This window comes from Chelonia mydas, chromosome 6 (assembly GCF_015237465.2).
Source record: "Chelonia mydas isolate rCheMyd1 chromosome 6, rCheMyd1.pri.v2, whole genome shotgun sequence".
Lineage (NCBI taxonomy): Eukaryota > Metazoa > Chordata > Testudines > Cheloniidae > Chelonia > Chelonia mydas.
Genome location: NC_051246.2, coordinates 43673359 through 43700154, shown reverse-complemented (window position 1 = coordinate 43700154; position 26796 = coordinate 43673359). Strand labels below are relative to the sequence as shown.

The 26796-nt window shown below is 40.6% G+C and overlaps 1 protein-coding gene across 7 annotated transcripts in view; it reads left to right on the top strand.

Annotated features, from left to right (window-relative positions):
• The first annotated feature begins 652 nt into the window (after positions 1-652).
• The window catches only part of DNAJC24 (DnaJ heat shock protein family (Hsp40) member C24), a 66543-nt gene continuing 40399 nt past the window's right edge, over positions 653-26796 (top strand). The window contains exons 1-3 of one of the 7 annotated variants that reach the window (XM_043549347.1): positions 653-851; positions 3828-3970; positions 18868-18915. In XM_043549347.1, coding sequence (XP_043405282.1) covers positions 3863-3970; positions 18868-18915 — 156 coding nt within the window. In that variant the 5' untranslated portion in view covers positions 653-851; positions 3828-3862. Of the gene's footprint in view, positions 1176-1662; positions 2632-3824; positions 3971-18867; positions 18916-26796 lie in introns of those variants that run through there. The other 6 variants (XM_043549345.1, XM_043549344.1, XM_043549346.1 and 3 more) reach the window with 6 other exon arrangements.

The window sequence follows — 26796 nt, the reverse complement described above, 5'->3', positions numbered from 1 at the left end:
TGTTGACTCCTATTCAATTTGTGATCCATTGTAACCCCCAGATTGCCTAGGCAATTATTCCCCATTATGTAGTTGTGCATTTGATTTTTCCTTCCTAAGTGAAGTACTTTGCACTTGTCTTTATTGAATTTCACCTTGGCGGACCTGTCAGTATGATAATTCCCCCCCACCCCCTTTTTTTTCAGAACACTATAAGCCGAGGGGGTGTGGGGGATGAATGGATCTCTAGGGACTGGCTGGCGTAGGCTGGCCGGGAAGGGGGGCGGGGGGACTCTGGCTAGAGGTTTCTGGGGAAGCGAGAGGGTTTTAGGTCAGGTGTCCCCTGGGTGTGGGACCCACAGGAGGCTGCGTCCGTCCCGAGCTGGGGCGCTGGAGGGTGCTGAGCCGCGGGGCTTCTGGCTCTGGCCGCACCTGGCGACCGGTGTCCATGGGCGTAGCCAGACAGTTGGACAGGAAAGTTGTGGCCACCCCAGGTTTCAGCGGCCCGAAGGAGTGTTGGGGGGGTCTCCGCGCCCCGCTGTGGAAGGGGGGTCCCAGTTACTTACTGGGCGCTGCAGCCGTTCTGGCGGATCTGAAACTCCCTCTGTCGCCATGGAGACAGCGTCAGCCCAGGCAGGGCTCCACTTCCGGTTGGTGCTTTCGCCACTAGTGCCCGGTCGGAAACAGCCCCTCGACCGCGCTGCGGTTCTGACACCGTCCTCCCACCCGCCGCGCGCGGCCCGGGGTCTCTTCCCGGCTCGACTGAGAGCAGCGTGTTTCCTTCGGAGGCTATTGCAGGGGCGCCAGGTTGCCCTGTGCGGAAGCTGTCGCCGCCTGAAGTCGGGCTTCTGGCCGGGCCCGGCGCCGCCGAGGTAAGGTCGCACCTCACCCTGTCTGACGGCTCAGCGGGGCAGCGGCGCTGGGCTCAGGCCCGCCCCACAAGGGGTTAGGGAAGTGCGTGTTTGAAACCCCGGGGGCTGCCGCACGTTTGGCGCCGGGCTCGGACCGGGGCTCCCTGGTGCTCACCGGCGTTACAGCTGGTGCAGAGCGGGCAGCTGCTCTTTGATCCTGGGTTAGATGGAAACCTGCAACGGCCTCCCCTGCGCGGCGGTGAAAGCGGGGGGTCTTCAGGCGAAACTACTGCGCTTTACGTGTAGACAAGGCCGAGGGTTGTACCGGGGTGTCTTAAACACAGGGTAAAGTACAAACACCACTTCCCCAGTGAAGACAAAGGGCGTGGCTTATTCTGGAATAACTTCACGTGTGGATGCTCTTCTTGTGCTTTCTGAGTGCCTTGCTCCTTTTTGGTATTTTAGTTGGCTCCTGAATAGCTAGGGTTGCCAGTTTTTTGGTTGGGAGTATTCCTGGAGGTTTACATGACATAATCCTTAATTAAAGAGTAATCTTTAATTCCTGTAGACTCCAGGACAATCCTGGAGGGTTGGCAACCCTATGAATAGCACTACCTATAGAGCAGTGTTTCACACACTGTGGGTTGGGACCCCAAAGTGGGTCGCAACTCCATTTTAATGGTGTCGCCAGGGCTGGCTTAGACTTGCTGCGGCCCGGGGCTTCAGCCCTGGGGTGCAGGACTCAGGTTATAGGCTCCCTTCCTGGGGCTGAAGCCTGGAGTGGTGGGGCTCGGGCTTTGGCCCCCTCACCTGGGGCAATTGGGCTTGGGTGGGCTCAGACTTCTGTCCCCACTCCTGGGTTTCGTGTAGTAATTTTTGTCGTCAGAAGGGGGTCATGGTGCAATGAAGTTTATTTCTTGTCTGTGTTAGACTCTACAATATGTGCCAAAGCACGATTTGTTATTTCAAGTGTGTCTGCACCCTTAGCGCAGGGCAAAGACATTTTCAGCTCATGTTATGTCATAGGAGAGAAATTAGATCTATTTCTTGCACAAAAGTGGAAGGGATTGCTTGTATCTGTGCTCCAGTTTGAAAAATGTTTTGGGATCTTTCAAGGTGATAGGTGCTATGTAAAAGAAAAAGATTATTTTCCCCATTATATACAACTTTCCCTAAAAGAGGATAGCCAGCAATCTCACACTCTAAATATATTTTACTTTTTATGGTACCTTCCCAGAAGTTAAAAACAAACTTATTTCTTCTCTTCCACCTTAAGAATGTTTTGAGTGCTCAAATTTAGTGGCTGTGATCGGAAGATGTTTCTTTAAATGTTATAAGTATGGGTTGTCCTATAAAATACTTGTGTTTTACCACAGGGCTGAGATCTCACTTAGTTGAAAGATTACTGATAATGGTCCCAATCTTGCAGTTAGTTTCATATGAATGCCTGTGCTGGCAAGGAGTTGGGTCCTAAATGTGTTTAAACTTCTCACTAAAACTTTTTTATGCATTACCATTAAAATTCAGTTTTAATATTTGATGTTTCCTTTAAGGGCATCAACCTGAAATTTGAGCCAGTATAAAAAACTAGTTAAATGTACTTTCAGAAACCAAACGTGCTCCAGAGTCCCATTGCTATTTTTTCTCATTTTACAAGCACATTTTTCTATATTTTAAAATAAATATTTACCAGTTGCTCTCTGAAAATGCCAGACAACCAGAAAGGGTGATTATGACCCTGACCGTGCAGTGTGATGTGCATGGGCTGACTCATCAGCATGGATCTCATTGCTGGATTGAGGTAAATTGCCTAAATGCACAATACAATGCACAAAATAAACGGAAAAATATTTTCTCTAATCTTTTAAGTATGGTCTTACTATAGCATAGCAAATATAGGTTACTTGTAAAAATTGTAGGTTAAAAATAATTCAGACAGAAGTAAATTAAGGGCATTTAAATTTTGCAAAATAATCCTTAGGTGTTAATCTAAGTGAATTACTAATAGCAAGAGGAAATGGCATTGGTTGGGTGAGGAACAACCTTTGTAATTGTAGAATTATGAAAATGACTGTATTTTTGACTATTACAGGTATTTTTGTGTTTTAGCTCAAAGGAGAAATGTTTTGTTTGAATTCTCACAAACTGAATGGGAGGCTGCTTCATGATTTAAAAAAAGCAAAAGTGAAATCAAAAGTAAACTATTGATTTAAAAGGAAAATGTTTGTATAACTTAAATGGCTATGATGCTACCAAAATCAAATAAAGAATATTTTTTATCTAAAAAGACTTTTGTAATGTTCTTGTCACAGAACTAAATGCGCTTTTGACTTGAGTACTTGAACAATTTGAAAGGGTATATTGTGTTTTCCAGTCAGTTTTCCTATATTCTACTTAGAAATGGAGTTAAAACAGCATAAACAAGTTAAATCAACCCAAATTTCAGAAATATATATCTAATCTGTTAGTTGTTTTAATTGAGATTATAATGTGAGATTCTATGCTCCTCTGTGCAGCAGAGGGGAACAAAAAAGCAGAAATAATACTGGGGAAAGGCAGAAGACATATTAGCCATGTGATAAACTATTGCACATTTAATTCTCACACCAGACTGCTTGGACTCCCCTCCCCGCCCCACCTTGCATTTCTATACTGATAAGGTCAGTATGACGAAGGAAAAAATGGTTGAACAACAAAAAAGGAAGGAGATAGGGAACGTACAAGGAATAATGCCCTTAGAAACGGAATAAATCGATCAGCCACAAGCAAATCTGCCTCTTTGATTTTAGGTAATAAATCCCATTTGGCCAAATATGTTAAGCAGTCATCTGCATTGTGGCATGTGACCCCTTGCTGCCATTGTTAGGATGGGATTGAGGGGTGGAGTCACATTCTCCCATGGTCCCATATTTTGTCATGTTTCAAGTTGGTCACACACAGTTCTTTTAAATACAGTCTAAATTATCCTTACAGTATTTTATTTATTTTGTTAAGCAGGTCTCGAAAGAAGCCACTTCCTAGTTAGCCACATAATGGCCTTTGAACACATACCACAAAAAGACTGGTATAAAATTCTGGGTGCAGAACCATCAGAGAGCCTGACAGAACTGAAACAGAAATATCAGAAGCTGGTATTATTAGTAAGTGTATTTTACCTTATTTAAATAATGCAAAAATAAACTAACTACTGTTTTCAATTTATAAATAGAATCAAGTGTAATGAGTGTTATAATTTTGTCAGTGAGTGTAGGTAGTTCTTTAAACTATCAAGTAGGGGTCCAGAGCATGTGATTTTCTTATGATCCCAGAAATGCTTTCCCCCCCCCCCCCCGAATCACCTTCTCTCCCCTCCCCACCCGACCCCATCCCACCCCACCTGTCCCATCCGATCCCATCCCTGCAGGCAATCTGGAAATATACCACTGTTTGGTTGGATTTGGTTCATCATGTGGATAAAAATATAATTATCTTCAAACTTACAAATAAATCTTTTTTTTTCCTTTTATAATCCTGCCCTTCCTGTGTGATTACTTTATTCTGTCACACTTCAATCAGTGTTTGGGTCATTACTGTTTGATACCAGGAAAGCCATTATAAAGTCACAAACACTGGACAGTAGCATCACTGAATAAATCAAGCATGAAGAGTAGGTTTATTTGAAAAAAAGGAAGACTCTTCTTTATGTATAAATATCTTGCTAATTTTCAGTATTGGGATAGAAAGAGAGAAGTATGTGGACATTAATATGGATTTTGGTGTAAAACAATTGGCCCAATTCTGGCAGGGCTTCCCTCAGAACTACAGAAATGTGAGTTTCTGCAGAACTGGAACCAGTATTTTTAGTTTGTGATAATATGACAGTTGCCATTTATTTATGGATTGCTTTCTGAGTTACCACAAGTCTATTGACTTTAAAGTTGTATTCTCAATGCCATAAACGATAAAAGTGAGGACATTCAGCTATAACTGTCTATAAAAGTATCTGTGCAAAATATGGAAACTTCTTGCTTCAAAGGGAAAATTAAAGATGAATTACATTTCCATCAAATAATCTGTTTGAAATGGACTCTTCTAAGAGATGACTACTGTCTTCCTGATCCTTCTGTGTTGCTAAACATATACACTTAAACCAAAACAACCAATACCCTTTGTTTTGGTGCCTTCTGAAAATAATTCTGAAGTTGATCAATATTTGGTACCTCTATTTGCCGGTTGCCTTTCAAGATTACAAAGAGGCTGCTGTGATTTGCATCAACTCTTTATCTTAGCATTTATAACATAACATATTCACTGATTTCAATGATACTCTGATTATCTATATAAAAGGACCATGGTACACAATCATTATTCTTACTATAGAAAACCATGATATCTCTCGAAGTTACTGAATGAACTCAGCTGATACATTTTTGATATGCTGGTTTTCTTCTGTGCATTCTACTATTTTTTTGTGTGTGACCTTCAAGTATTTTGGTGCTAAGATTAGCATACATTTAAAACTAAATATAACGTGTTTAGTTAAGAAAACACAGGAAATGTAGTAAAAAAGCCCTTTCTGTTTGGATATTTAAGTTTCTAATTTAAACTGAATAAACTAATGGAACTAAAAGGGAATTTATTTTCTCCTTAATTCATTCATTGTACCTAAGTATAATGACAGAATGCAAATTTTATATAAGATAACTCTTCAAAGCTACTTATTGTACCTAGGTACAATAAAATAAGTTTTGTTAGAATAGTAACTTTGACTTCAGGTTTCCTTATTTTTCTCCACCTTTTGAAGCCTTGCCTTCAACATCACGGAGTGTGTTTATTTAGAGAAATAGGTGAAAATTTATGCAATTATAACTGCACAGAAGTTATGGTAGTTAAGTCTGTTCCATAACTTCTTCATATCAGAATGGCTCAAACACTAACATTATTTAAATTTAAATAATTATCTGGATATTTCCACTATAGGTTTTCTAACCAGTATAAGCAAATTGCTAAAATGTTTATATTTTAAAAAGTTGATTTAACTGAGGAAAATTATGGAGGATGTGGGAGGGGCCTAATGTTGAACAAACAATATTTTTGAAAACTGAAATGTTTGCTCTCCCCATTTCAATGATGGATGAATAAGAGGTATTCTTATTTAATACTGATTAATTCTGGCAAGTTTCATGTTTTGAAAGTACTCCTAGTTACTTTATTCTCAGAGGCAAATTTCATTTGCTACTGCTGTTGTCTCATTGTTTCCTTGAACTCCTTTGTCTGTATCCATCTATTGTCTTATACTTGTATAGTAAGTTCTTTACAGCAGGGACCATCTTTTTGTTCTGTTTGTACAGTGCCTAGCTCAATGGGGTATTACTATGTTAATACAAATAATTAATTTGCACTCCTTCCAAATCACTTTCACTGGATGTGGAAGTGTACTGGAAATGATGTGGTTCCACTGATTGAGTGAAGACACAATTCCACCAACCTATATACTCGTTCGTTACAGAGCCCAGTTATGATTTTCCAAACCTTCCATTGGTTTGGGTAGAGGACAGAGCCATACACAGGCACCCTAGCCATTTCTGTCCACAAAGAGGTGGTAGGAGTATAGTACAGTAGCAGAGCCAACTCCCACTCAGAAGCTACAGTGGCAGATGAAGAGCAATTCCTCCTTCTGCCCACACAGAAATTTTCTTGCCAAGTTATGGGGATAGGGCAAAGTTTTGTTATCTGTATAAGAATACAACATTTAACCTCATGTTATTTTAAGAATTGTTGAATATTATAACCTCCTGGATTTCAGAATAATTAACATAAGGCAGCCAGTGTTTCAGATACCAGTTGAAGTTATTACCAAAATTCTGTAATTGTAATAGCTCTAATGGCAAATGGTGACTAGCATCAAGCATTATACAGGATACAATTATTTTGTAAATAATCTTGCTATGAAAATTTTCTGGAAAGTGGCAAATGTCACAGTCCATGCTTTCTTTTTGTCATCTTCAAATAATTCCTGCTGCTTCATTTTTAATATTTTCTTTTTTGCCATATTACTATTTCCCTTATAATTGCACATATGCAATGTTAGCATTCTGAATGAACATACAGATGTAAACTTTGTAGGTTTTTGAAAGTTGAAGGTGATGCCATATGTTATTGGAATGGTGATTTTTCTCTACATTTGCAGTATGTGGTGTATAAGGTCAGGTCTGACCTTAATGTCAGAGTAGTAGAAAGGCGAGCAAACTTGTATTTTTACAATACAAAAAGGCTGTATTGTAGATTTACTACAGTTGACTCACAAGGGTAAACTAACTTAAAAGAACTGATTAATTTCTAAAATGTAACTTCCCCCCTTAACTATAACTTAATTCAATAAACAGAATTATTTCATAACTAAACAATGAAATTGTACTTAGATACCCATTTTGCAGTCAGTATTTTTGAGTGACTAAAATGATTTATTATAATTTTGATTTTTTCCTTTATTAATTTTTATTTTTGGAGTTTTAAACTATGAATATGTGTTTAACTGAAACATATCATTACACCATTTCTGGATAATAAAACAGAGTATTACAGTCTCCAGATATTCAAAAATCATGAGTCAGGTCCCAGAAAACAGTGAGATTGGCTTAAAAATCAAGAAATTTTTAAAATAATAAATGTTAAGTTTTTGTTTGCCTTCTGGATTTTGAATGTTGTGGGTTCAGATTTTTCAAGCTTTCCCCTGCAGCCATGAAGACTAGAAACTTACTTAAAAAAATTAAAATGCTGAGATTCTCACAGTCATGTGACTTCAGGAGCTGGGGCTTTAAGAAAAAACATCAAACGTGAGAATTCGCAACCTGATATAACTTATTCTGTTCTGGCTGCTGGTTTACAAAAGGCTCTTAGCTGTAATTTTATAAACTTCAGATGCATATCCTTGTTTTTGGTCATGTAGAATAAAATCTACGTGTTTGTGACAGAGAGAGGCATCCAGAAAAGCTGCAGAAAAGTGTTAATGAGCATATGTTCTCTCTCTGTCACAGTTCCATGTAGCGCCTCCTTGGCAGATATTTAATTCAGGTCCACTCTAAAACATCCTCTCTGTGCAGAAGACTTGCAGAGAGTGAACTCTGCAAGTATGGAGAGTGCACGGTTCAGAAACTGTGCTCTGTTAGCTAGGTATATGGAAAAGGCCTCCTGAATTTGATCTGTAGTCCTTTGATATTCAGGACATGTTCAGTTTTGAAATATTGTGATAACTGCAATCATTTTTTCATAGACTGATGCATTTTAGTTTGAATAACATAAAATCATAAATGCATTCAGAGAGTTTGTGTTGTACTGCTGTTTATCAGGTAACCCACTCAGTTTTTGCACTCTGTGGAAAGGCATTGCTCATTATATATTGGTTATCACTGTGTGCTAGATTAAAAGTAGGAAGATAAAACTAGAATAACAGAAATAAGTTCTGTGAGTGAAATTTTACACCTTTTTCCCCCATTACTATAATTTTCAATTCCTTTTTGGTCCAGTATTTTAGGGTCAAAAATGAGTTGCCAGGTTGTTTTTTCAAATTTGCTTGCAGCTATTCTGTATGTGAAAATTGCTGTTTACAGAAAAGAAACCCAGCAAATGTATAAGCTTTGTCTAGCTGAAAATAAGGTTTCTGTTCCTGTTGATGCTGATCCTGATGATATTATAGGATACCTTTCTGCTGGAAGGGAATTATTGTTCAGGAAAATTATATGCTGCTGTTACAATGTGTGCCCTAATCTTAAAGAAAATACATGTAATTTGAGCAAGGAGTGTGCAGGAACCTCTTCTTAATGTGGAAAGAGTATAAAATGTGTCACTAAACACTCATGTGGGCACTGAGATTCTCTTTGGATCATAAGTATTTCTATATAGATTAGTGTTAAGATAGTTATATAATACATTCAGAAAGTATAGATGATGGGACTACAGAGGGCATCATATATGGGAATGAAGAAAATTACCATATTGGCAACAATGGAAGAGAGTAGTAGTAGATCTTGTACAATTCTTTAGTTAAATTATTAAGTAAAATCATCTTCATTTCAATAAGAAATATCAATTAAATATAGCTTTGTATGGGAAAAACAATTATAGTTGGTCTAGAATCCAGAAAAGATTTCTATGGCTTTATATGTTAGTCTTGAGCCATTTAGGATTTTGTAGGTCAAAAGTACCACCTTAAACTCTACCCAGAAGCCAATAGGCAGCCAGTGATAAACACTTTTAAAAACTCCACAATTGGTCCTTATCACCAGGAAATGATCATCAACCAACTTGGCAAGTGCAATGTCTGTACCCCTTCTAATTCTGACCTGGGGTGGAAAGGGCCAGGGAAGCTGAGGGCAGTCAGATTCTCTGAGAGATGTCTCCTCACAATCCTGTTATTTTGCTATAAAATAAAATATTAGATACCAGTTAATAAGGCTTTGTGAGAATAGGCTGAACATATGCTTCTTTTAAAGTAATTAGCACCTTGACCTTTCAAAGAAAGCCAACGACCCCGTAATGGCCCTTACTGATCAAGAAGAAGGATCCAAATCACAGACTGTGTCACAAAGGTCTCCCAACACACCCACAACCTGTTAAGCAACACTACCTAGAGAACAAGCAGTAACAACCTGGGATTAGTCTTCTCCAGTTATGGATCTGCCTTAACAGGTGCAAGATAGCTCTTCATCTGCATCCATGGCAGGTCATCCATAGATCATAGAGACCAGTAAGGATTAAGCCTGAGGGGGAAGTAACTGGGGGTCACACTGTCAACAGCTGATGACAAAAAATCCTTAGTAAACACTTCTAAACCACCAGAAAATTCTGTTAGTAATACAATATTCTCCCTCAGAGTCACATGGAAAACCTAAGGTTCCATTCACCTCAAGAGCAGACTATCAAAACCAGTCCCTTACTGCATCAAAGAAGTTGGGCACTCAACTCAAATCCCAGAAGGCAATGACATAAATGTAAAATCCAACCCTGCAATCTCTGATCTGACCAGAAACACTAGATTCAGTTTGTGGCTGGCTTTAAATTGAGACTTTAAATACGCTTACCTTTGATGATCTCATGGTTATCATGGTGCCCATGAAATCCTGATACTATTTAGAAGGTTCGTCATTGATATGGACGATGGTCACCAAGTTCTACCAGCAGAATAAAGGAGAATTTTAACTCTCCGCAGTAATCATGGTAGCACACTTTTTATGAACTCTATTCACAAGAGTGAGGCCATCATATGCTGTCACATAGTGGGGTGCAATCTGGATCAGGAAGGGGTTGTCACCGGCTGCCCTGTAACCCTTGGTACCTCCCAACCTGGGCTGCTCACAACAGCCTACCAGCATTCAGGTCACACACTGAGGTCTGTGTATATCTGGAGCTCTGGTCCAGCAGCTCTGACCCCAGCAGCACATCAGTCACACTGGCTTCCACCAGCCTTGGTTACTATTAGTAGGGTGTCTCTAACACACTTCCAGTCGCGCAGTTTCCCAAAAATGTGTTCTGCACTATCCAGCCCTCTTCTGAACAGTTTACAGGACCAGTGAACCCTTAATATCTAAAGTAGGGGTTCTCAAACTGGGGCTCGGGACCCCGCAGGGTGTCGCAAGGTTATTACATGGAGGATCGCGAGTTGTCAGCTTCCACCCCAAACCCCTCTTTGCCTCCAGCATTTAAAATGGTGTTATAAATTAAAAACACTTTTTTATATATTTAAGGGGGATCGCACTCAGCGGCTTGCTGTGTGAAAGGGGTCACGAGTACAAAAGTCTGAGAACCACTGATCTAAAGAGTCAATATTCAGCAGATTGCTACTTTAATTGGAGTTACCAGTCTGTTCAGTGCAAATAAATCCAAAGCTGTGTTTACATTAAAAAATAAAACAAGTTTATTAACAAGTAAATAGAAGTGAAAACTCATCGAAAAGTCTAAAATTAATCTAGCAAGTTTTGGTTCAAGGCGTTGTTTAAGACTTCCTTTCTTACCCACAGTCTTCCAATAAAATGGTGACTGACCCTTTCCTTTGTCAGGGTCTCTCCCAGAGGCCCACAGGTGCTGGTGTCTTTGTCTTAGGTGAAAGAGAGAGAGGTCATTTGGGGGTCTGTCCTTTTCTTTTATAGTCCAATGAACCCTTGAAGTGGATTCATCTGAAGATTACTCCTCAGAGCAAAGTTTATTCAAACAGTAAAGGAAGCAACATGGAATCGGGTGATGAAGGAGGCTTGAATCTCTTTCTTCCCACCTTGTTTGCTGAAATGCCAATTTGTTTTGTCTCCTGCTATCTCCTCCTCTTGTTGTCTGGAGGACTTTGTTTTCTACTTTGTTAATTGAGGTAAACACACATTCCTTTGTTTAGGATAGACCTGTTTAACAATCTTTGTGGAGGCAGGGTGGTGTGGTTATGAGCATGTGCTATAACATCACACAGGGGGACTTCATAACTTTACATATAAAGTTTGCAATATTCAGAAGATTATTACAATAGTTGTAGGGCATGAATATAGGAGTGCTTTCAGTCACACATGCATTCCCTAACCGTGCTTTATTCTGAATGCCTAAACTGTTGGGATGGAACATGTATGTTCCTGCATTCAGCTCGATGGCATTTCTCTGTATGTAACGTGGTAACTTCTGAAAATCATGTTTGTCAGAATGCCTTGGGCTCATTCTGATCTCTATTCCTCCAACAAGGTAACTGGTACACTTGTCGTCTTATGGATTTTACACCTACGTATCATTACAAATTACTTGTCTTTGTTAATATGTAGCTTTTAGTGTTTTAAAAAAAAACCAGTCAGCATTCTCAGCTGTCATTTTGATTTTTTTTTTTTTTATGGCTCCTAGTCAGTAGATATTCCATATTCCTCCCAGTGATAGAGAAATGAGAAAGAAAACTGTTGAGTAAAAATATAAAAGATACCTAAATCCATTTTCAGATGTGAGTTGGGCATGTAAGTCATTTTGGAAAATGGGAGTTAGGCTTCTAAGTCACTTACGCACTTTTGAAAATTTTAATCATTGGGACTAATACGTCTCCCTGAGCGCTAACCTGCTCAAAAAGAGTAATCTTGGGGATGGGAGCCAGGAGTTCTTGGGTTCTTTCCTGGATCTGCTTCTGGTTTACTACGTGTTCTTGGACAATTCCATTTACTGTTCTTTGCCTTGGTTTTTCCATCTCTGAAATGGGGCTAGCACTTATCCCTGTAAGGTAAGACGGTCGTTCTAGGGAATTCCTTGGTTGACATTTGTGGAGTGCAGCACAAAATAAACACACAGGTTAAAGAGGGATGTCATTTCTCTAAAAAGGGAAATTGTGTCTCTACCTTTTTTGTATTCAAGAGATAGAAATAATTTTTTTGTTGATTGAACAAGGCTTTTAATTTGGATTTGGAGACAGAATTACTTCAGAGTTCTTTCATTTGTTAAGATTACTTTGTTTACAGTAGGGTGTCATGTTGTCTCAAATGTGCGTCCCTGAGAGCACTTTGTAGCCCATTGTTTTTTGGTGTCTTGATAACAATAATGGTAGTCACCCTGCAAGCAAATGCTTCTTTGCACAGAAGCTGGAATTTCAGCTAAGGGCTGTATCCAGTGGATAGTGTGATATCTAGTGGATCAGACCTAGTGTTTGCCACACAGTGTCCTTTGTTCAGTCCTTCGGCTGCACTTTTCACAATTTATTAATTAAAAGAGATTAAATGTTTCATTACCTGGTAATCTCTTGAATTAGGTAAACTTTTTCTGACTGGAACTCTTTTAAACATAATTCGCTGGCATTTTAAAAAAACAACAGCTAAGCAAGGGAAGGGACCTATCTATGCCAGCTCCAAAAATAAGGTTACAGCACCCAGTTTTGGGCACCACATTTGAAGAAAGACGTGGACAGATTGGATAGAATCTAGAGGAGAACAACAGAAATAAGAGCTTTAGAAAACATGACCTATTGGGAAAGATTGAAAGAATTGGATATTTTTAGTCTAGAAGGTTACATGTAAGTTGTCATAAAGAGATCAGTTCTTCTCTGTGTCCACCGGGGGTATGACGGGGTAATCCAGCTTAATTCGCAGCAAGGGAGATTTAGGTTAGGTATTAGGGGAAAAAAAATTATTCTATAAGGATTGTTAAATAGTGCAACAGGTTATCTAGGGAGGTTGTGGAATCCCTGTAATTGGTGGAGGTTTTAAGAACAGACTAGACAAACATCTGTGAGGGATGTATACTTAATCCTGCCTCTGTGTGGCAAGATGGACCAATTGAGTTCTTGAGGTCCCTTCCAGCTCTGAGTCATACAGATGTATTTCATACAAAAGTTTAGCTCAGGTTGGCACCAGTAGCTTTTGCCTTGAATGCAGGGCTGGTAATGCTCAAGCGCTTGCTCTCTTAATGGTATCTGAGATAAAAACACAAGGTCAAGGTAAAAAGAAAAGGAGTACTTGTGGCACCTTAGAGACTAACCAATTTATTTGAGCATAAGCTTTCGTGAGCTACAGCTCATTTCATCGGATGCATACTGTGGAAAGCGTAGAAGATCTTTTATACACACAAAGCATGAAAAAATACCTCCCTCCACCCCACTCTCCTGCTGGCAATAGCTTATCTAAAGTGATCTAATGCTCAGATAAATTGGTTAGTCTCTAAGGTGCCACAAGTACTCCTTTTCTTTTTGCGAATACAGACTAACACGGCTGTTACTCTGAAAGGTCAAGGTAAGTGTGCCAGTTGATTTTCAGTTCTATGTGCTCTCAAGTACCTTATCTTCTGTCATAGGACTTCTGTTTTGTATTTGTTCTGACTGTGCAACATCAAAGGAAATAGTGAAGATCACAAAGGGCATTCATGTAAACTAAAAAGTCCATTTGACCATATGTAGTCCCATTACATTGAAAAGCATTGGTTATGCTTGCGCTTGTTGGATTGGGCCCTGTGTTTTGTAAAAATTGATACAGTGCTAACTGTAGCAGGAATCTCAGTGAAGCTCATTCTGTACTAATTTCAACAGAAAATGTTTGGAGAAAAAAGTAAATTTTGTATTTGCAAATAGAATCATAGGACTGGAAGGGACCTCAAAAGGTCTTCCAGTCCCCGCCACTCATCGCAGGACTAAGTATTATCTAGACCAGGGGTCGGCAACCTATGGCACGTGTGCCAAACATGGCACGTGAGCCAATTTTTAATGGCACGCTGCTGTCTGCTGGACCCGGGCAGACAGCAGCGTGCCACTAAAAATCCGGCCCGGCCCGGCCCGCTCTTTTCCGCCCACTGCTCTCTCCTTGCAGGACAGGCAAGCTTCCCCCTCCCCCACCTCTTCCCCCAGCGTGCTGGGTTCCTGCCCCTCCTTCTCTCCCTCCCTGCCGTCGATCAGCTGACGACCCTTGCTATGGAGTGGGAGAGGTAAAAGCGGAGCCACAGCGCGCTCTCTGCTCCGGGGACCTTGGAGAAGGGGGTGGAATCAGGGCATATCCCCTCCAGCCCCCTGCCATGAGCTGCTCAGGGCAGGGGGCTGGGAGGACCCCTGCACACCGCAGCCCTCTGCTCTCACCCCTGCACCCCACCACAACCCCAGCCCTGATTCTGGCACCCCCCACACATACCCAGCCTCCTGGCCTGACTCCTGCACCGCCCCCACATACCCACCCCCACCCTGAGCACCAAACGGGAGCTCCTGCACGCGCGCGCGCGCACACACACACACACCCATTCCCACCTGCACTCCTCGCACCAAATGGGAGCTGCCAAGGTAAGCGCTCCACACCCAAACCTCCTGAGCCCCCTCCCTCATTCTAGCTCCTGGCCAGACCCTGCACCCCAACCCCCAGCCTGCTCCTTCACCCCCAGCCCTGTTCTCAGCATACTCCCACCCTCATCTCAGTGTAGAGAGAGGAAGAGAATGGCTAGAACCAGGGAGAAGGTAGGTACCTACTCTATGTGGACAGGGCTGGGACTCCAGACCGGCAGCGGGCTGAGCGGGGCCGGCAGCCAGGACCCTGACTGGTAGGAGCCAGCGGGCTGAGCGGCAGCGGGCTGAGCCGCTCAGCCCACTGCCCAGTCTGGGGTCCCGGCCGCTGGCCCTGCTCAGCCCACTGCTGGTCTGCGTTTCTGGCTGCCTGCCCCTTGCCAGCCGGGGTCCCGGCCACAGGCCCCGTTTAGCCTGCAGCTAGCCTAGGTGAATAGAACCCCAGGCCGGCAGCAGGCTGAGTGGGCCGGCGGCGTATGATCAGCATTTTAATTTAATTTTAAATGAAGTTTCTTAAATGTTTTGAAAACCTTGTTTACACACAACAATAGTTTAGTTATATAATGTATAGACTTATAGAGAGAGACCTTCTAAAAAACGTTAAAATGTATTATTGGCACGCAAAACCTTAAAATAAAGCGAATGAATGAAGACTCGGCACACCACTTCTAAAAGGTTGCCGACCACTGATCTAGACCATCACTGACAGTGTTTGTCTAACCTACTCTTAAAAATCTCCAATGATAGAGATTCCACAACCTCCCTAGGCAATTTATCCCATTGCTTAACCACCCTGACAGTTAGGAAGTGTTTCCTAATGTCCAACCTAAACCACCCTTGCTGCAATTTAAGCCCATTGCATCTTGTCCTACCCTCAGGGGTTAAGAAGAACAATTTTTCTTTCTCCTCCTTGTAACAACCTTTTATGTACTTGAAAACTGTTATCATGTCCCCTCTCAGTCTTCTCTTCTCCAGACTAAACAAACCCAGTTTTTTCAGTCTTCCCTCATAGATCATGTTTTCTAGACCTTTAATAATTTTTGTTGCTCTTTTCTGGACTCTCTCCAATTTGTCCACATCCTTCCTGAAATGTGGCGCCCAGAACTGGACACAATACTCCAGTTGAGGCCTAATCAGACGGAGTAGAGCGGAAGAATTACTTCTTGTGTCTTGCTTACAACACTCCTGCTAATACATCCCAGAATGATGTTCGCTTGTTTTGCAACAGTGTTACACTGTTGACTCATATTTAGCTTGTGGTCCACTATGACCCCCAGATTCCTTTCTGCAGTATTCCTTCCTCGGTGGTCATTTCCCAAATACAACTGCACTGGGTTGGATGGGGCACTAGAAAACTTAAGTATAGAAGAAGCAGAAACATGGGTGGTTTGATTAAATCTTGTACTCAACCTGACATGACCAGTGGTGTAGTTTGCATTTTCAGTGCAAAGCTAAATTCTTCAACATCCTGGTTTGATATGAAATTAAGGTGGAGAGCTAATTGGATTCTAGTGTAAGGGATAAAATTCAGATGAAATTTGTGACCCTGTTCAGGGGAGAGCTCTGGTCATGAGGAAGATGTGCTGTTTTTACTACTTTTTTCTCCAGGAAAAAAATACCCCTCAGTTTAAAATACATTATATTTTGTTAAATGCTATTTTTTAAAATTCCTAGTTCATGTGCTAGGGCAATGACTATAAAAATAAATTTCATATATTAATGGGTAAGCCCTTTTTCTTTTTAGTAAGTCTAATTTTTTTCCAAAAATTGTCAGCATCAGAAGAGTCACCAGCCAGTCATGTTTTATTAATGCATAGCTAGCAGTAAACACCAATTTGTGTAGTTAGTTAGTTGTGTGGTGAGCGTATGCCTAGAATTGTATATAAGAAGAGCTCTAAAGATACAGATCTAGCCATGCCTTTTTATTTTATCATGGTTGATATTCAAATAAAACGTATTTTTAAAATTAAAAATTACAAAACAATGTATTGAGTGGGATAGCTGTTTCCTGTGGGCAGAGAATGAGTAAATCTTAATGAAAACTTCTTTGTTGTCTGTGTGCATTGCCCTTTAACACCGCTTCACCATAAAGACCCTGAATCATAGCACATTGTTGTTAGAAAATATTTCTGTTATGGTAGTGCCCATCAGTCCGGGTCAGGATTCTGGGTCTCATTGTGCTGAGTGCTGCACAAATACAGAAAAGAGACAATTCCTGCAATGTAAAGACACAAATAGAGAAAGGATAGACGATTTGGACATGACATACAAACAAATGAATATAGGAAAGAAGTGGCCCTGCTTTAACAGGAGTATATATTGTTTGTTTTTTTCAATTGGGATTAACAGCAGGGAGGAAGGGATCAGGAAAGAAGTGGAAGAGGAATAAATACAGCTGGTTGCCTATCTAGCCAGCCTCAGCAGGCTAGGTTTTGTTGGCATCATTGCAAAGATGAGTCTTAAAAAGGGATTTGAAGAAGGATAAGTGACTTCAGATTTTTTCAGTGAATGTTTCCTGTGCAGTAGGGGCAGCATGGGAGAAAGCATGAAGATAGTGTTGGAAACTGAAGGCTGAAAATGGTGGTGGAGTGAAGGCAAGAGTCAGTGTCAAAATAAATAAAAGCAGCTAGGTAAGGTGGGACTAATTTACAAAAGGCTTTAAAGGTAAAGACAAGAATGCTTGTATTTGGTGCAGAGGTGAGAGGAAAGCAAGCAGAGGCACTCAAATAAAAGGTTGATGTAGTCAGAATGATGAGCCAAGAAGATGATTTTCTTGCTTTTATGTCCAACCCTATTTGGATAGATCTTTCTCTGGAGATCTTAAATCCACTCCTCAAGCCTGTAGAGGACTTAGGTGCCATTAAGAATTCTGTACCCCCCAGGGTATGAATAGACTGTTTTCAGAGTACTTCCACCCCCTGCCAATTCAGGGAATTCCAAAAAGGTTAAGGACCTAGACTCTGATTCTCTTCATGGAAGTGAACATTCTTCAAGTTTCAGAGCACTTTGCCACAAAATTAATAACATTAAGAAGCAAAGACAGTTTTTATTTTCTGTGGCAGAAACAAGGCATTAGCTTGGGACCAAATGGTTTTTGAAGTATTCCCTATGTCGACTTACTGAGTATTTGAATTGCATTTACTGTCTTTTGTACTGTAAAGGGCTGTATACAAACAGGGTAAGAGAACTTCAAAGATCGCAAACAAATTTGGACCATGATCCAGCAAATGTACTTACATTTTATGTGTTTGAGTAGTCCTGTTGGAGTTCATTTATAAAGTTAAGCATTTTTGTTAGCACTGCAAATGAAATATTTTGGGTCTTGAGTTTAGCTTGGTGGTCTTAATTATTTCTGTGATCACTTCATGTACGCATGAAAGAGTATATGATCATGCTGGTCTATTTTAAGAAAAACATCTGGGAGGAAAAATATTAAACCAAAGCATTTTAAAAAAAATCAGAAATAGACAATTTTTTATGCTGTAAGAGTGGCTCCATGTTTCATAAGTAATAATGTAGAGAAAGCGTCCAATGTTCTAGTAAGCATTAGGTGGCAGTAGTGTGCTATATTTGGCAGCTGCTTTGTCATTTGGTTATTTTTTTTAAGCTTTCATAATCTTAATGTGGTGTCACAAACTAGATTATAATATACTGGTTTAGTCATAGTTTTGTTATGGGATTTGTGTGACACTGTGGGGCAGTCATTGTTTGGGCCTCTTTGGCATGCTTAAGATGTAGTCAGAATGCAGTTGTTACAGCAGAGTATTAGTGACTTTTATTTTCCTGTTACACAGTATAAAACAGTAATTTACAATAATGTGAACTAAAAATATTCTGAGGAGGTGTGTGTCAGAGAGATCCTAAAAAACTTGTTCAGTGTGTAATTTACAAGGTAGTAACTTCAGTAAATTTTATCCTCTCCCTTGGGCCCAAATGGTAAATTCCCTTTTATACTTGTAAATGTGTAAAATCATATTATTAGAGATCCAGAAAAGGTGACATTATCCTGTTAATTAGAAGTGTGCCATACTTTGGGTTGATTTCCTTACCATTAGCAAAAGTGTAATTATGACTTGTATGCAATTTAGTTTTTTATTTAGTTCTATTTTACAAGTCATCTATTTTACATCTAGAATAAAGTATTCGTGTTTCTCAAATGTCAGGATTTAGCTCAGAATGTGGAAACATTTTGCTACTTCACATTTTATTGCCTCTATAGTTTTCAAATATATAGTGCTGTCCTAACCCTGTGTGAGGATATGTTGCTGTCTTTTGTTTTTGTCTTCCTTTAACATCTAGGGAAAACGAGCGCATTTTCTAAGTTCAAGGGAATATTGGTGGAACAAGGTAGATATAATTAACCTTTCATCGTAGTGATTTTAGTGTTGCTTCAAATCTTGGACAGGTACACTTAACTTGTGACCTTTTGATTTTATTTTTTTTTTCCTCGTTGTCTCTCTCAGGTAAAGGGGCTCAGGGAATTCAAAGCTGGTGTAGTAGTGTCATTAATTTGGCAGAATGATCAATTAATAGAAGAAGAGCATGAAAGCGTTGACAGAACATGCTACCTAATTAGTACCTGATGAACCATGTAGGCCACAGAGCACAGAGTGCAGTGTCGCTTCAGGGTAGTTGCTGTATAAGACCTTTGCATTCAAATCATTAAGTAGCCAAAGAGCAATACTTCAGTTTGATTTCAGCTAGATAAGGAAATCCTGCAAAGTGCTGAGCGAATCCATTTCCCACTGAAGTAAGGGAAACTGAGGACACTCAGTACTTTATACGAGAAACTCAGTAACTCAAAGCATTGGACTTTTCATTTGTTTAAATCTTTTTTTTTTTAAATGTTTGTCTACACATTGTACAATTAAAGTGATTATAATTTTAAAAAATAAATTGCAGTTTTCTTTTAACTGTGTTGAAGAACTAAGCTAGAGAAAGAAGAGTTGGAAATATTAGTTCAATAACATTTCCTGCAGATCCAGTAATATCAAAGGGATAAGTGTCCACTTACCCAAGATTTTTGAAGTCATTGCAAACTGAGGGTATTTAGCACCATGCAGGGTTGAGCTTCCACACTGCTAACGGGCTTTGTCTATGTGTCTGAGTGGGTTTTGTATAGAGCCTTTTACTGGGTCTTTTAATTGCACTTTAAACTTAGAAGTCTTGCACAACAACTGGGTAACACTAGAAGAATTGCTTTGTGTTGCTGTTAACCAACTATTTTTCGATTCATATACATAAGTATGTCTAAACATCATTCACCTTGTTGAAACACAATTGTATCTCCTCCAATGACATGCAGAGAACCTGTCAATATTAAAAACAAGAACTCTTCAAAATAGATTTACTTAAGCTATTCCATTTTATTTAAAATACAGTAGTTTTTCTTTAGAGTAATTTTAACATTAAAAAGTATGAATTTTAAGTTTTACATTATAATTTATTTATTTATTTGTAAACCTGATCTAATTTAATGAGTCCATGCTGAGCACTGGGAAAATGACTACTTTCCTCCAGTGCCACATGGTGGGTGCATAGGTCCAGTTTGTCACCTTATTTTCTTTTAATCCTTTTTATGGGACAATGAACAAAAATAACTGGAGTATTTTTAAAGAGACAAGGTGGGTGAGGTAATATATTTTACTGGACCAACTTATTTTTTAATTTAGTTAACCAAAATTGCACAGTCCATTCAAATTCAAAGGATAGTTAAAAACTCACAAAGTATGAAGGCTCTCATTTAAGTTAATGGCAGAATTCCTGTGCACGAGAGGAGAATGAGGCCATAAAACAGTAAAGGTTAATCTGTGTAGATCAGTGATTTTCAATGTGTGGTCCGAGGACTCTTGGTGTCTGCAGACCATGACTAAGATTTCCAAAGGGGTCCACACCTCCATTTGAATTTTTTTAGGGGCCCACAAATAAAAAAAGTTTTTGAAAACCACTGATGTAGATTCTTAGTCCTGGTCTACACGGGGTGGGGGATCAATCTAAGTTACACAACTTCAGCTACGTGAGTAATGTAGCTGAAGTGGACACACTTCGATCGACTTACCATGGTGTCTTCACCGCGGTGAGTCGACTGCTGCCGCTCCCCCATCGACTCTGCTTGCGGCGCTGGAGTACAGGACTCGATGGGAGAGCGCTCGGGGGTCGATTTATCGCGTCTAGACTAAACGCGATAAATCGATTCCCGCTTGATCAATCGCTGCCCGCCGATCCGGTGGGTAGTGAAGACATACCCTTAGCCACACCCATCACCATAATAGCTGAGCACCTCAATTTAGCCTGTTTTACTGTAGCCTGAATATTCTGTGCCATAGTTTGCATGGAAATTACTTTAGAAGGTGAAAATGAAAGATAAGCAATCAAATAATGTTGTAAATTTCTATTAGATGCTATCATAGGAATGCCCAGTTCAAACTGTTTTAAATTGTGTGTGTGGGTATTTACGTACTGTATATTAAATTAACTTACCCTGCTAAAAGTAAACTATTTTTAGTCACATTTTTAAAACAGCTTTATAATGTAATTATATGGTCCCTGGAGGTGCGCATAATTGAATGATAGAGTGACTTTTTTGTATTTCCATCTAGCAAGGGAACTGCTCAGCTTTATTTTGTGGTCCTCTATCTGCTGGACTGGATACCTTGTGAAGCACTATGTAATTCAATTACAAATACCTTTAGGAGACTTATAATTACATAGTGCATAGATTTTATTTCCCCTTTGCATATTTTTTTTACTGCAAAACTTAATATTCTGCATCTTAAATCATTAAATTAAACATAATTGCGACATTTAAAAAAGAGACAGGATTTTAGTATCTTGGACAACTTGAAAGGGAATATCTACCAGGCTACTAGACTGATAAGGACACAATGCATGTTTTGGTGTTAACTGTTAATTGGTCATGAGATTTGGGGCCTGAACCATATACACTTAGAATTGGCTGAGGCACTCTGCGGATTGATGCATCTGGAGCATCAGTGACAACATCTTTTGAAATCCTAGATCCATTGAAGTCAATAGGTTTGCCATTGACTTGATCAGAGGCAGGATTTCTCCCCCAGCTTTGATGACGTTAATCTTTTATGTTGATGATCATTATGCAAGAGATTTCCACACAGACACCTCTGGATCATAGGGCTACAAGAAGTGTCAAAACTCTTCTCTTCTAAATTTATCTTTGGGAGAGGAAAAGATATAAGGCCTGATGCAAACCCCCTTTGAAGTAAATTTCCATTTACTTCAGTGGGTATCGGATCAGACTCATTAAGCCTTACATCTTTTGGTTGCTGGTTTGAATCCAGGCCAGGGCTGATGGTGCCTTAATTGTTACCATACAATGGCTGTTTGGCCTATGTGAAACGAATCTTCTCTCAGTTCATTTCCCAGTGGACAAATGTCCACATCACAGAAGGCACCCCCAAAGTTTTCATTAATTGGTCCCTTTGTTGGCAGTTGTGGCAGAAAGGCTAAGACTGAATGACAACAGACACTCCAGGTCAGGGGTGAGGTATCTTGGCAGAGCCTTATGGGGACACACTTACTTTCACTTCGTATGCTGTAACCATTGTGTGGAAGATTTATATTTCCAGGACTGTCAGTCTGGTACTAAATTCACTCTGATTTTAAAAAAGGTGAAGAAAACTGTAACCACAAATAGATCACTTTTAAATGCTGTGGTGTACAGTAATTCAAACTGCAAAAGTCAGACTAAAGTACTTTGTACTTCAGTATCCTTTATGCTTGATTCTTGTATCCTGTTTATGCTGAATACTGTTAATCTGAAATTATTTTTTATAAAATGTATAATTAGAAATTAAACAGAATTATACCAGACTACCTTTCTTTTAAAATTAGAAAAAAATGTTATCAAGGTTATAGCAGCTGTCTCGTAATATGTCTTGAAAGGTTAAGATGGTCTTTGCATGCTACAGGCAGGTTAGCATGAGCCTGCCAATACTTTTGTCTAAGTGGGACCTCTTACAGCTTTTCTTTCCTGTCCTATTACCTGTCTGAGCCTACAGATAATGTCATTCGTAGCTGTTAGCTAGTGGAAAGTGTACAAAGTCTGCTTCCACTGAAAACCTTTTGAAACATAATGTGGCTGAAATTTAGACACTATAAATGTAGCTTGCATTTTTAATCTGTTCTTTTGTTGAAAAGAACTTGGTGGGATAACTCACATGACTGGAGTACTGTCATGGATGGATATAAACTGTTCAGGAAGGACAGGCAGGGCAGAAAAGGTGGGAGGAGTTGCATTATGTGTAAGGGAGCAGTATGACTGCTCAGAGCTCAAGTATGAAACTGCAGAAAAACCTGAGAGTCTCTGGATTAAGTTTAGAAGTGTAAGCAACAAGGGTGATGTCATGGTGGGAGTCTACTATAGACCACTGGACCAAGGGGATGAGGTGGACAAGGCTTTCTTCTGGCAACTCACGGAAGTTACTAGATTGCAGCCCCTGGTTCTCATGGGAGACTTCAATCACCGTGATATCTGCTGGGAGAGCAATTCAGCGGTGCACAGACAATCCAGGAAGTTTTTGGAAAGTGTAGGGGACAATTTCCTGGTGCAAGTGCTGGAGAACTAGGGGCAGAGCTCTTCTTGACGTGCTGCTCACAAACCGGGAAGAATTAGTAGGGGAAGTAAAAGTGGATGGGAACCTGGGAGGCAGTGACCATGAGATGGTCGAGTTCAGGATCCTGACACAGGGAAGAAAGGAGAGCAGCAGAATACGGACCCTGGACTTCAGAAAAGCAGACTTTGACAACGTCAGGGAACTGATGGGCAGGATCCCCTGGGAGAATAACATGAAGGGGAAAGGAGTCCAGGAGAGCTGGCTGTATTTTAAAGAATCCTTATTGTGGTTACAGGGACAAACCATCCCGAAGTGTAGAAAGAATAGTAAATATGGCAGGCGACCAGCTTGGCTTAACAGTGAAATCCTTGCTGATCTTAAACACAAAAAAGAAGCTTACAAGAAGTGGAAGATTGGATAAATGACCGGGAAGAGTATAAAAATATTGCTCGGGCATGCAGGAGCGAAATCAGGAAGGCCAAATCACACCTGGAGTTGCAGCTAGCAAGAGATGTTAAGAGTAACAAGAAGGGTTTCTTCAGGTATGTTAGCAACAAGAAGAAAGTCAAGGAAAGTGTGGGCCCCTTACTGAATGAGGGAGGCAACCTAGTGACAGAGGATGTGGGAAAAGCTAATGTACTCAATGCTTTTTTTGCCTCTGTCTTCACAAACAAGGTCAGCTCCCAGACTACGGCACTGGGCAGCACAGCATGAGGAGGAGGTGACCAGCCCTCTGTGGAGAAAGAAGTGGTTCGGGACTATTTAGAAAAGCTGGACGAGCACAAGTCCATGGGGCCGGATGCGCTGCATCCGAGAGTGCTAAAGGAGTTGGCGGATGTGATTGCAGAGCCATTGGCCATTATCTTTGAAAACTCATGGTGATCGGGGGAAGTCCCGGACGACTGGAAAACGGCTAATGTAGTGCCCATCTTTAAAAAAGGGAGGAAGGAGGATCCTGGGAACTACAGGCCAGTCAGCCTCACCTTCGTCCCTGGAAAAATCATGGAGCAGGTCCTCAAGGAATCAATTCTGAAGCACTTAGAGGAGAGGAAAGTGATCAGGAACAGTCAGCATGGATTCACCAAGGGCAAGTCATGCCTGACTAATCTAATTGTCTTCTATGACAAGATAACTGGCTCTGTGGATGAGGGGAAAGCAGTGGACGTGTTGTTCCTTGACTTTAGCAAAGCTTTTGACACGGTCTCCCACAGTATTCTTGCCAGCAAGTTAAAGAAGTATGGGCTGGATGAATGGACTGTAAGGTGGATAGAAAGTTGGCTAGATTGTCGGGCTCAATGGGTAGTGATCAATGGCTCCATGTCTAGTTGGCAGCCGGTATCAAGTGGAGTGCCCCAAGAGTCGGTCCTCGGTCTGGTTTTGTTCAATATCTTCATTAATGATCTGGAGGATGGTGTGGATTGCACCCTCAGCAAGTTTGCAGATGACACTAAACTGGGAGGAGTGGTAGATACGCTGGAGGGTAGGGATAGGATACAGAGGGCCCTAGACAAATTAGAGGATTGGGCCAAAAGAAATCTGATGAGGTTCAGCAAGGACAAGTGCAGAGTCCTGCACTTAGGATGGAAGACTCCCATGCACCGCTGCAGACTAGGGACCGTCTGTGGCTCGGCAGCAGTTCTGCAGAAAAGGACCTAGGGGTTACAGTGGACGAGAAGCTGGATATGAGTCAACAGTGTGCCCTTGTTGCCAAGAAGGCCAATGGCATTTTGGGGTGTATAAGTAGGGGTATTGCCAGCAGATCGAGGGACGTGATCATTCCCCTCTATTCGACATTGGTGAGGCCTCATCTGGAGTACTGTGTCCAGTTTTGGGCCCCACACTACAAGAAGGATGTGGAAAAATTGGAAAACATCCAGCGGAGGGCAACAAAAATGACTAGGGAACTGGAACACATGACTTATGAGGAGAGGCTGAGGGAACTGGGATTGTTTAGTCTGCGGAAGAGAAGAATGAGGGGGGGATTTGATAGCTGCTTTCAACTACCTGAAAGGGGGTTTCAAAGAGGATGGATCTAGACTGTTCTCAGTGGTAGCAGATGACAGAACAAGGAGTAATGGTCTCAAGTTGCAGTGGGGGAGGTTTAGGTTGGATATTAGGAAAAACTTTTTCACTAGGAGGGTGGTGAAGCACTAGAATGCGTTACCTAGGGAGGTGGTGGAATCTCCCTCCTTATAAGTTTTTCAGGTCAGGCTTGACAAAGCCCTTGGTGGGATGATTTAGTTGGGGATTGGTCCTGCTTTGAGCAGGGGGTTGGACTAGATGACCTCCTGAGGTCCCTTCCAACCCTTATATTCTATTGTTCTATTCTATGATTGTATGATTTGTAGTTATTTGTGAACTTGTCTTTAGTACCATATTTTTATTTGTATTACTGTAGTGCCTAGGAGCCCTAGTCATGGACCAAGACCACATTCTGCTACGTGTTATACAATTATAGACCCTCAGTTGTGTCAGTATAGTCTCTGTCAGGTTATAGTCATGATATGTTACAATTGTTATACCAAAATAGAGAGCAAGGAAAACGATAAAGATAATGAGGTGTTGACCAAAGAAAACATGTTTAGCGTGAGAGAATTGTTCTAACTCTGAACGTTTAACAGTGACTTGGTATTGTGGGGCTTTATGTTAAGCATTAAAGAGTCTGGTGGCACCTTATAGACTAACAGATGGATTGGAGCATAAGCTTTCGTGGGTGAATACCCACTTCGTCGGATGCATGTTAAACATTGTGGTTCTGTTTTATATATAACTCAGGTGTTTTGGTCATGTGACATTTGTGCCACTACGAAGAAATGCTGTTATCCGAAATATATTATGATACTTATGATTAAGAGTACTTTAATATTTGCAACTGGGAAGACGATTACTCAATATATTATATGTGAACTAAATGTATATAATAAAACTATATTTTAATACATCAGGAAAGTTTTACTGGAGTTCATGAAATATTGAATTTAAAATTCTAGATCTATAGTGCCTTGGTCAACTTAAGGCATTAGTTACATTTTTTAAATAGACATTTTTCTCCAGGACCTCTCAAAACTCCCCAGCAATTGCAATATGGAACTTCTTGCTTTTTTTCCCCACACATGTAAAGATGGGTGACCATATTTTACTCAACCCTGTCGACTTCTGTTTCAATATCTGCTTGAAAATAGGCCCCCGTAGGCAGAGAAGGACGTGCCTGTCTCTTGGTTTAATCCAAGTTTATTTTCACTGGATTGTTACAAACATGAAAGAATGCGAGTAGAACCCAAACACTAAACAGTGGTATTTGTTTAAAAAAAAAAAAAGTCATTGACCTAAGTACTCCCATTCCAAATAATCTCCTTCTCTCACACATCATGCCCTGGGATGTTTGTCTTCTCTTCTGTTCCTGCCGCTTCCAACTCTTCCCTTCTACTCTTCCCACTCTTTCTCCTCTTTGGAAAAGCAATGCATCTGACTTTTCTCCTGTGCCCCTCCATGTTGCGATCATCTACTGTCCAACCAGCTCATGGCTTTCTCTCTTCCTTTTTTCAGTCTCCCATGCTCATCTCTGATGACTTTAAATTCCATGTAGATGTCCCATCCGCTTTCTTTTCTGCACCTTTCCTCACCTCTTCATTTGACC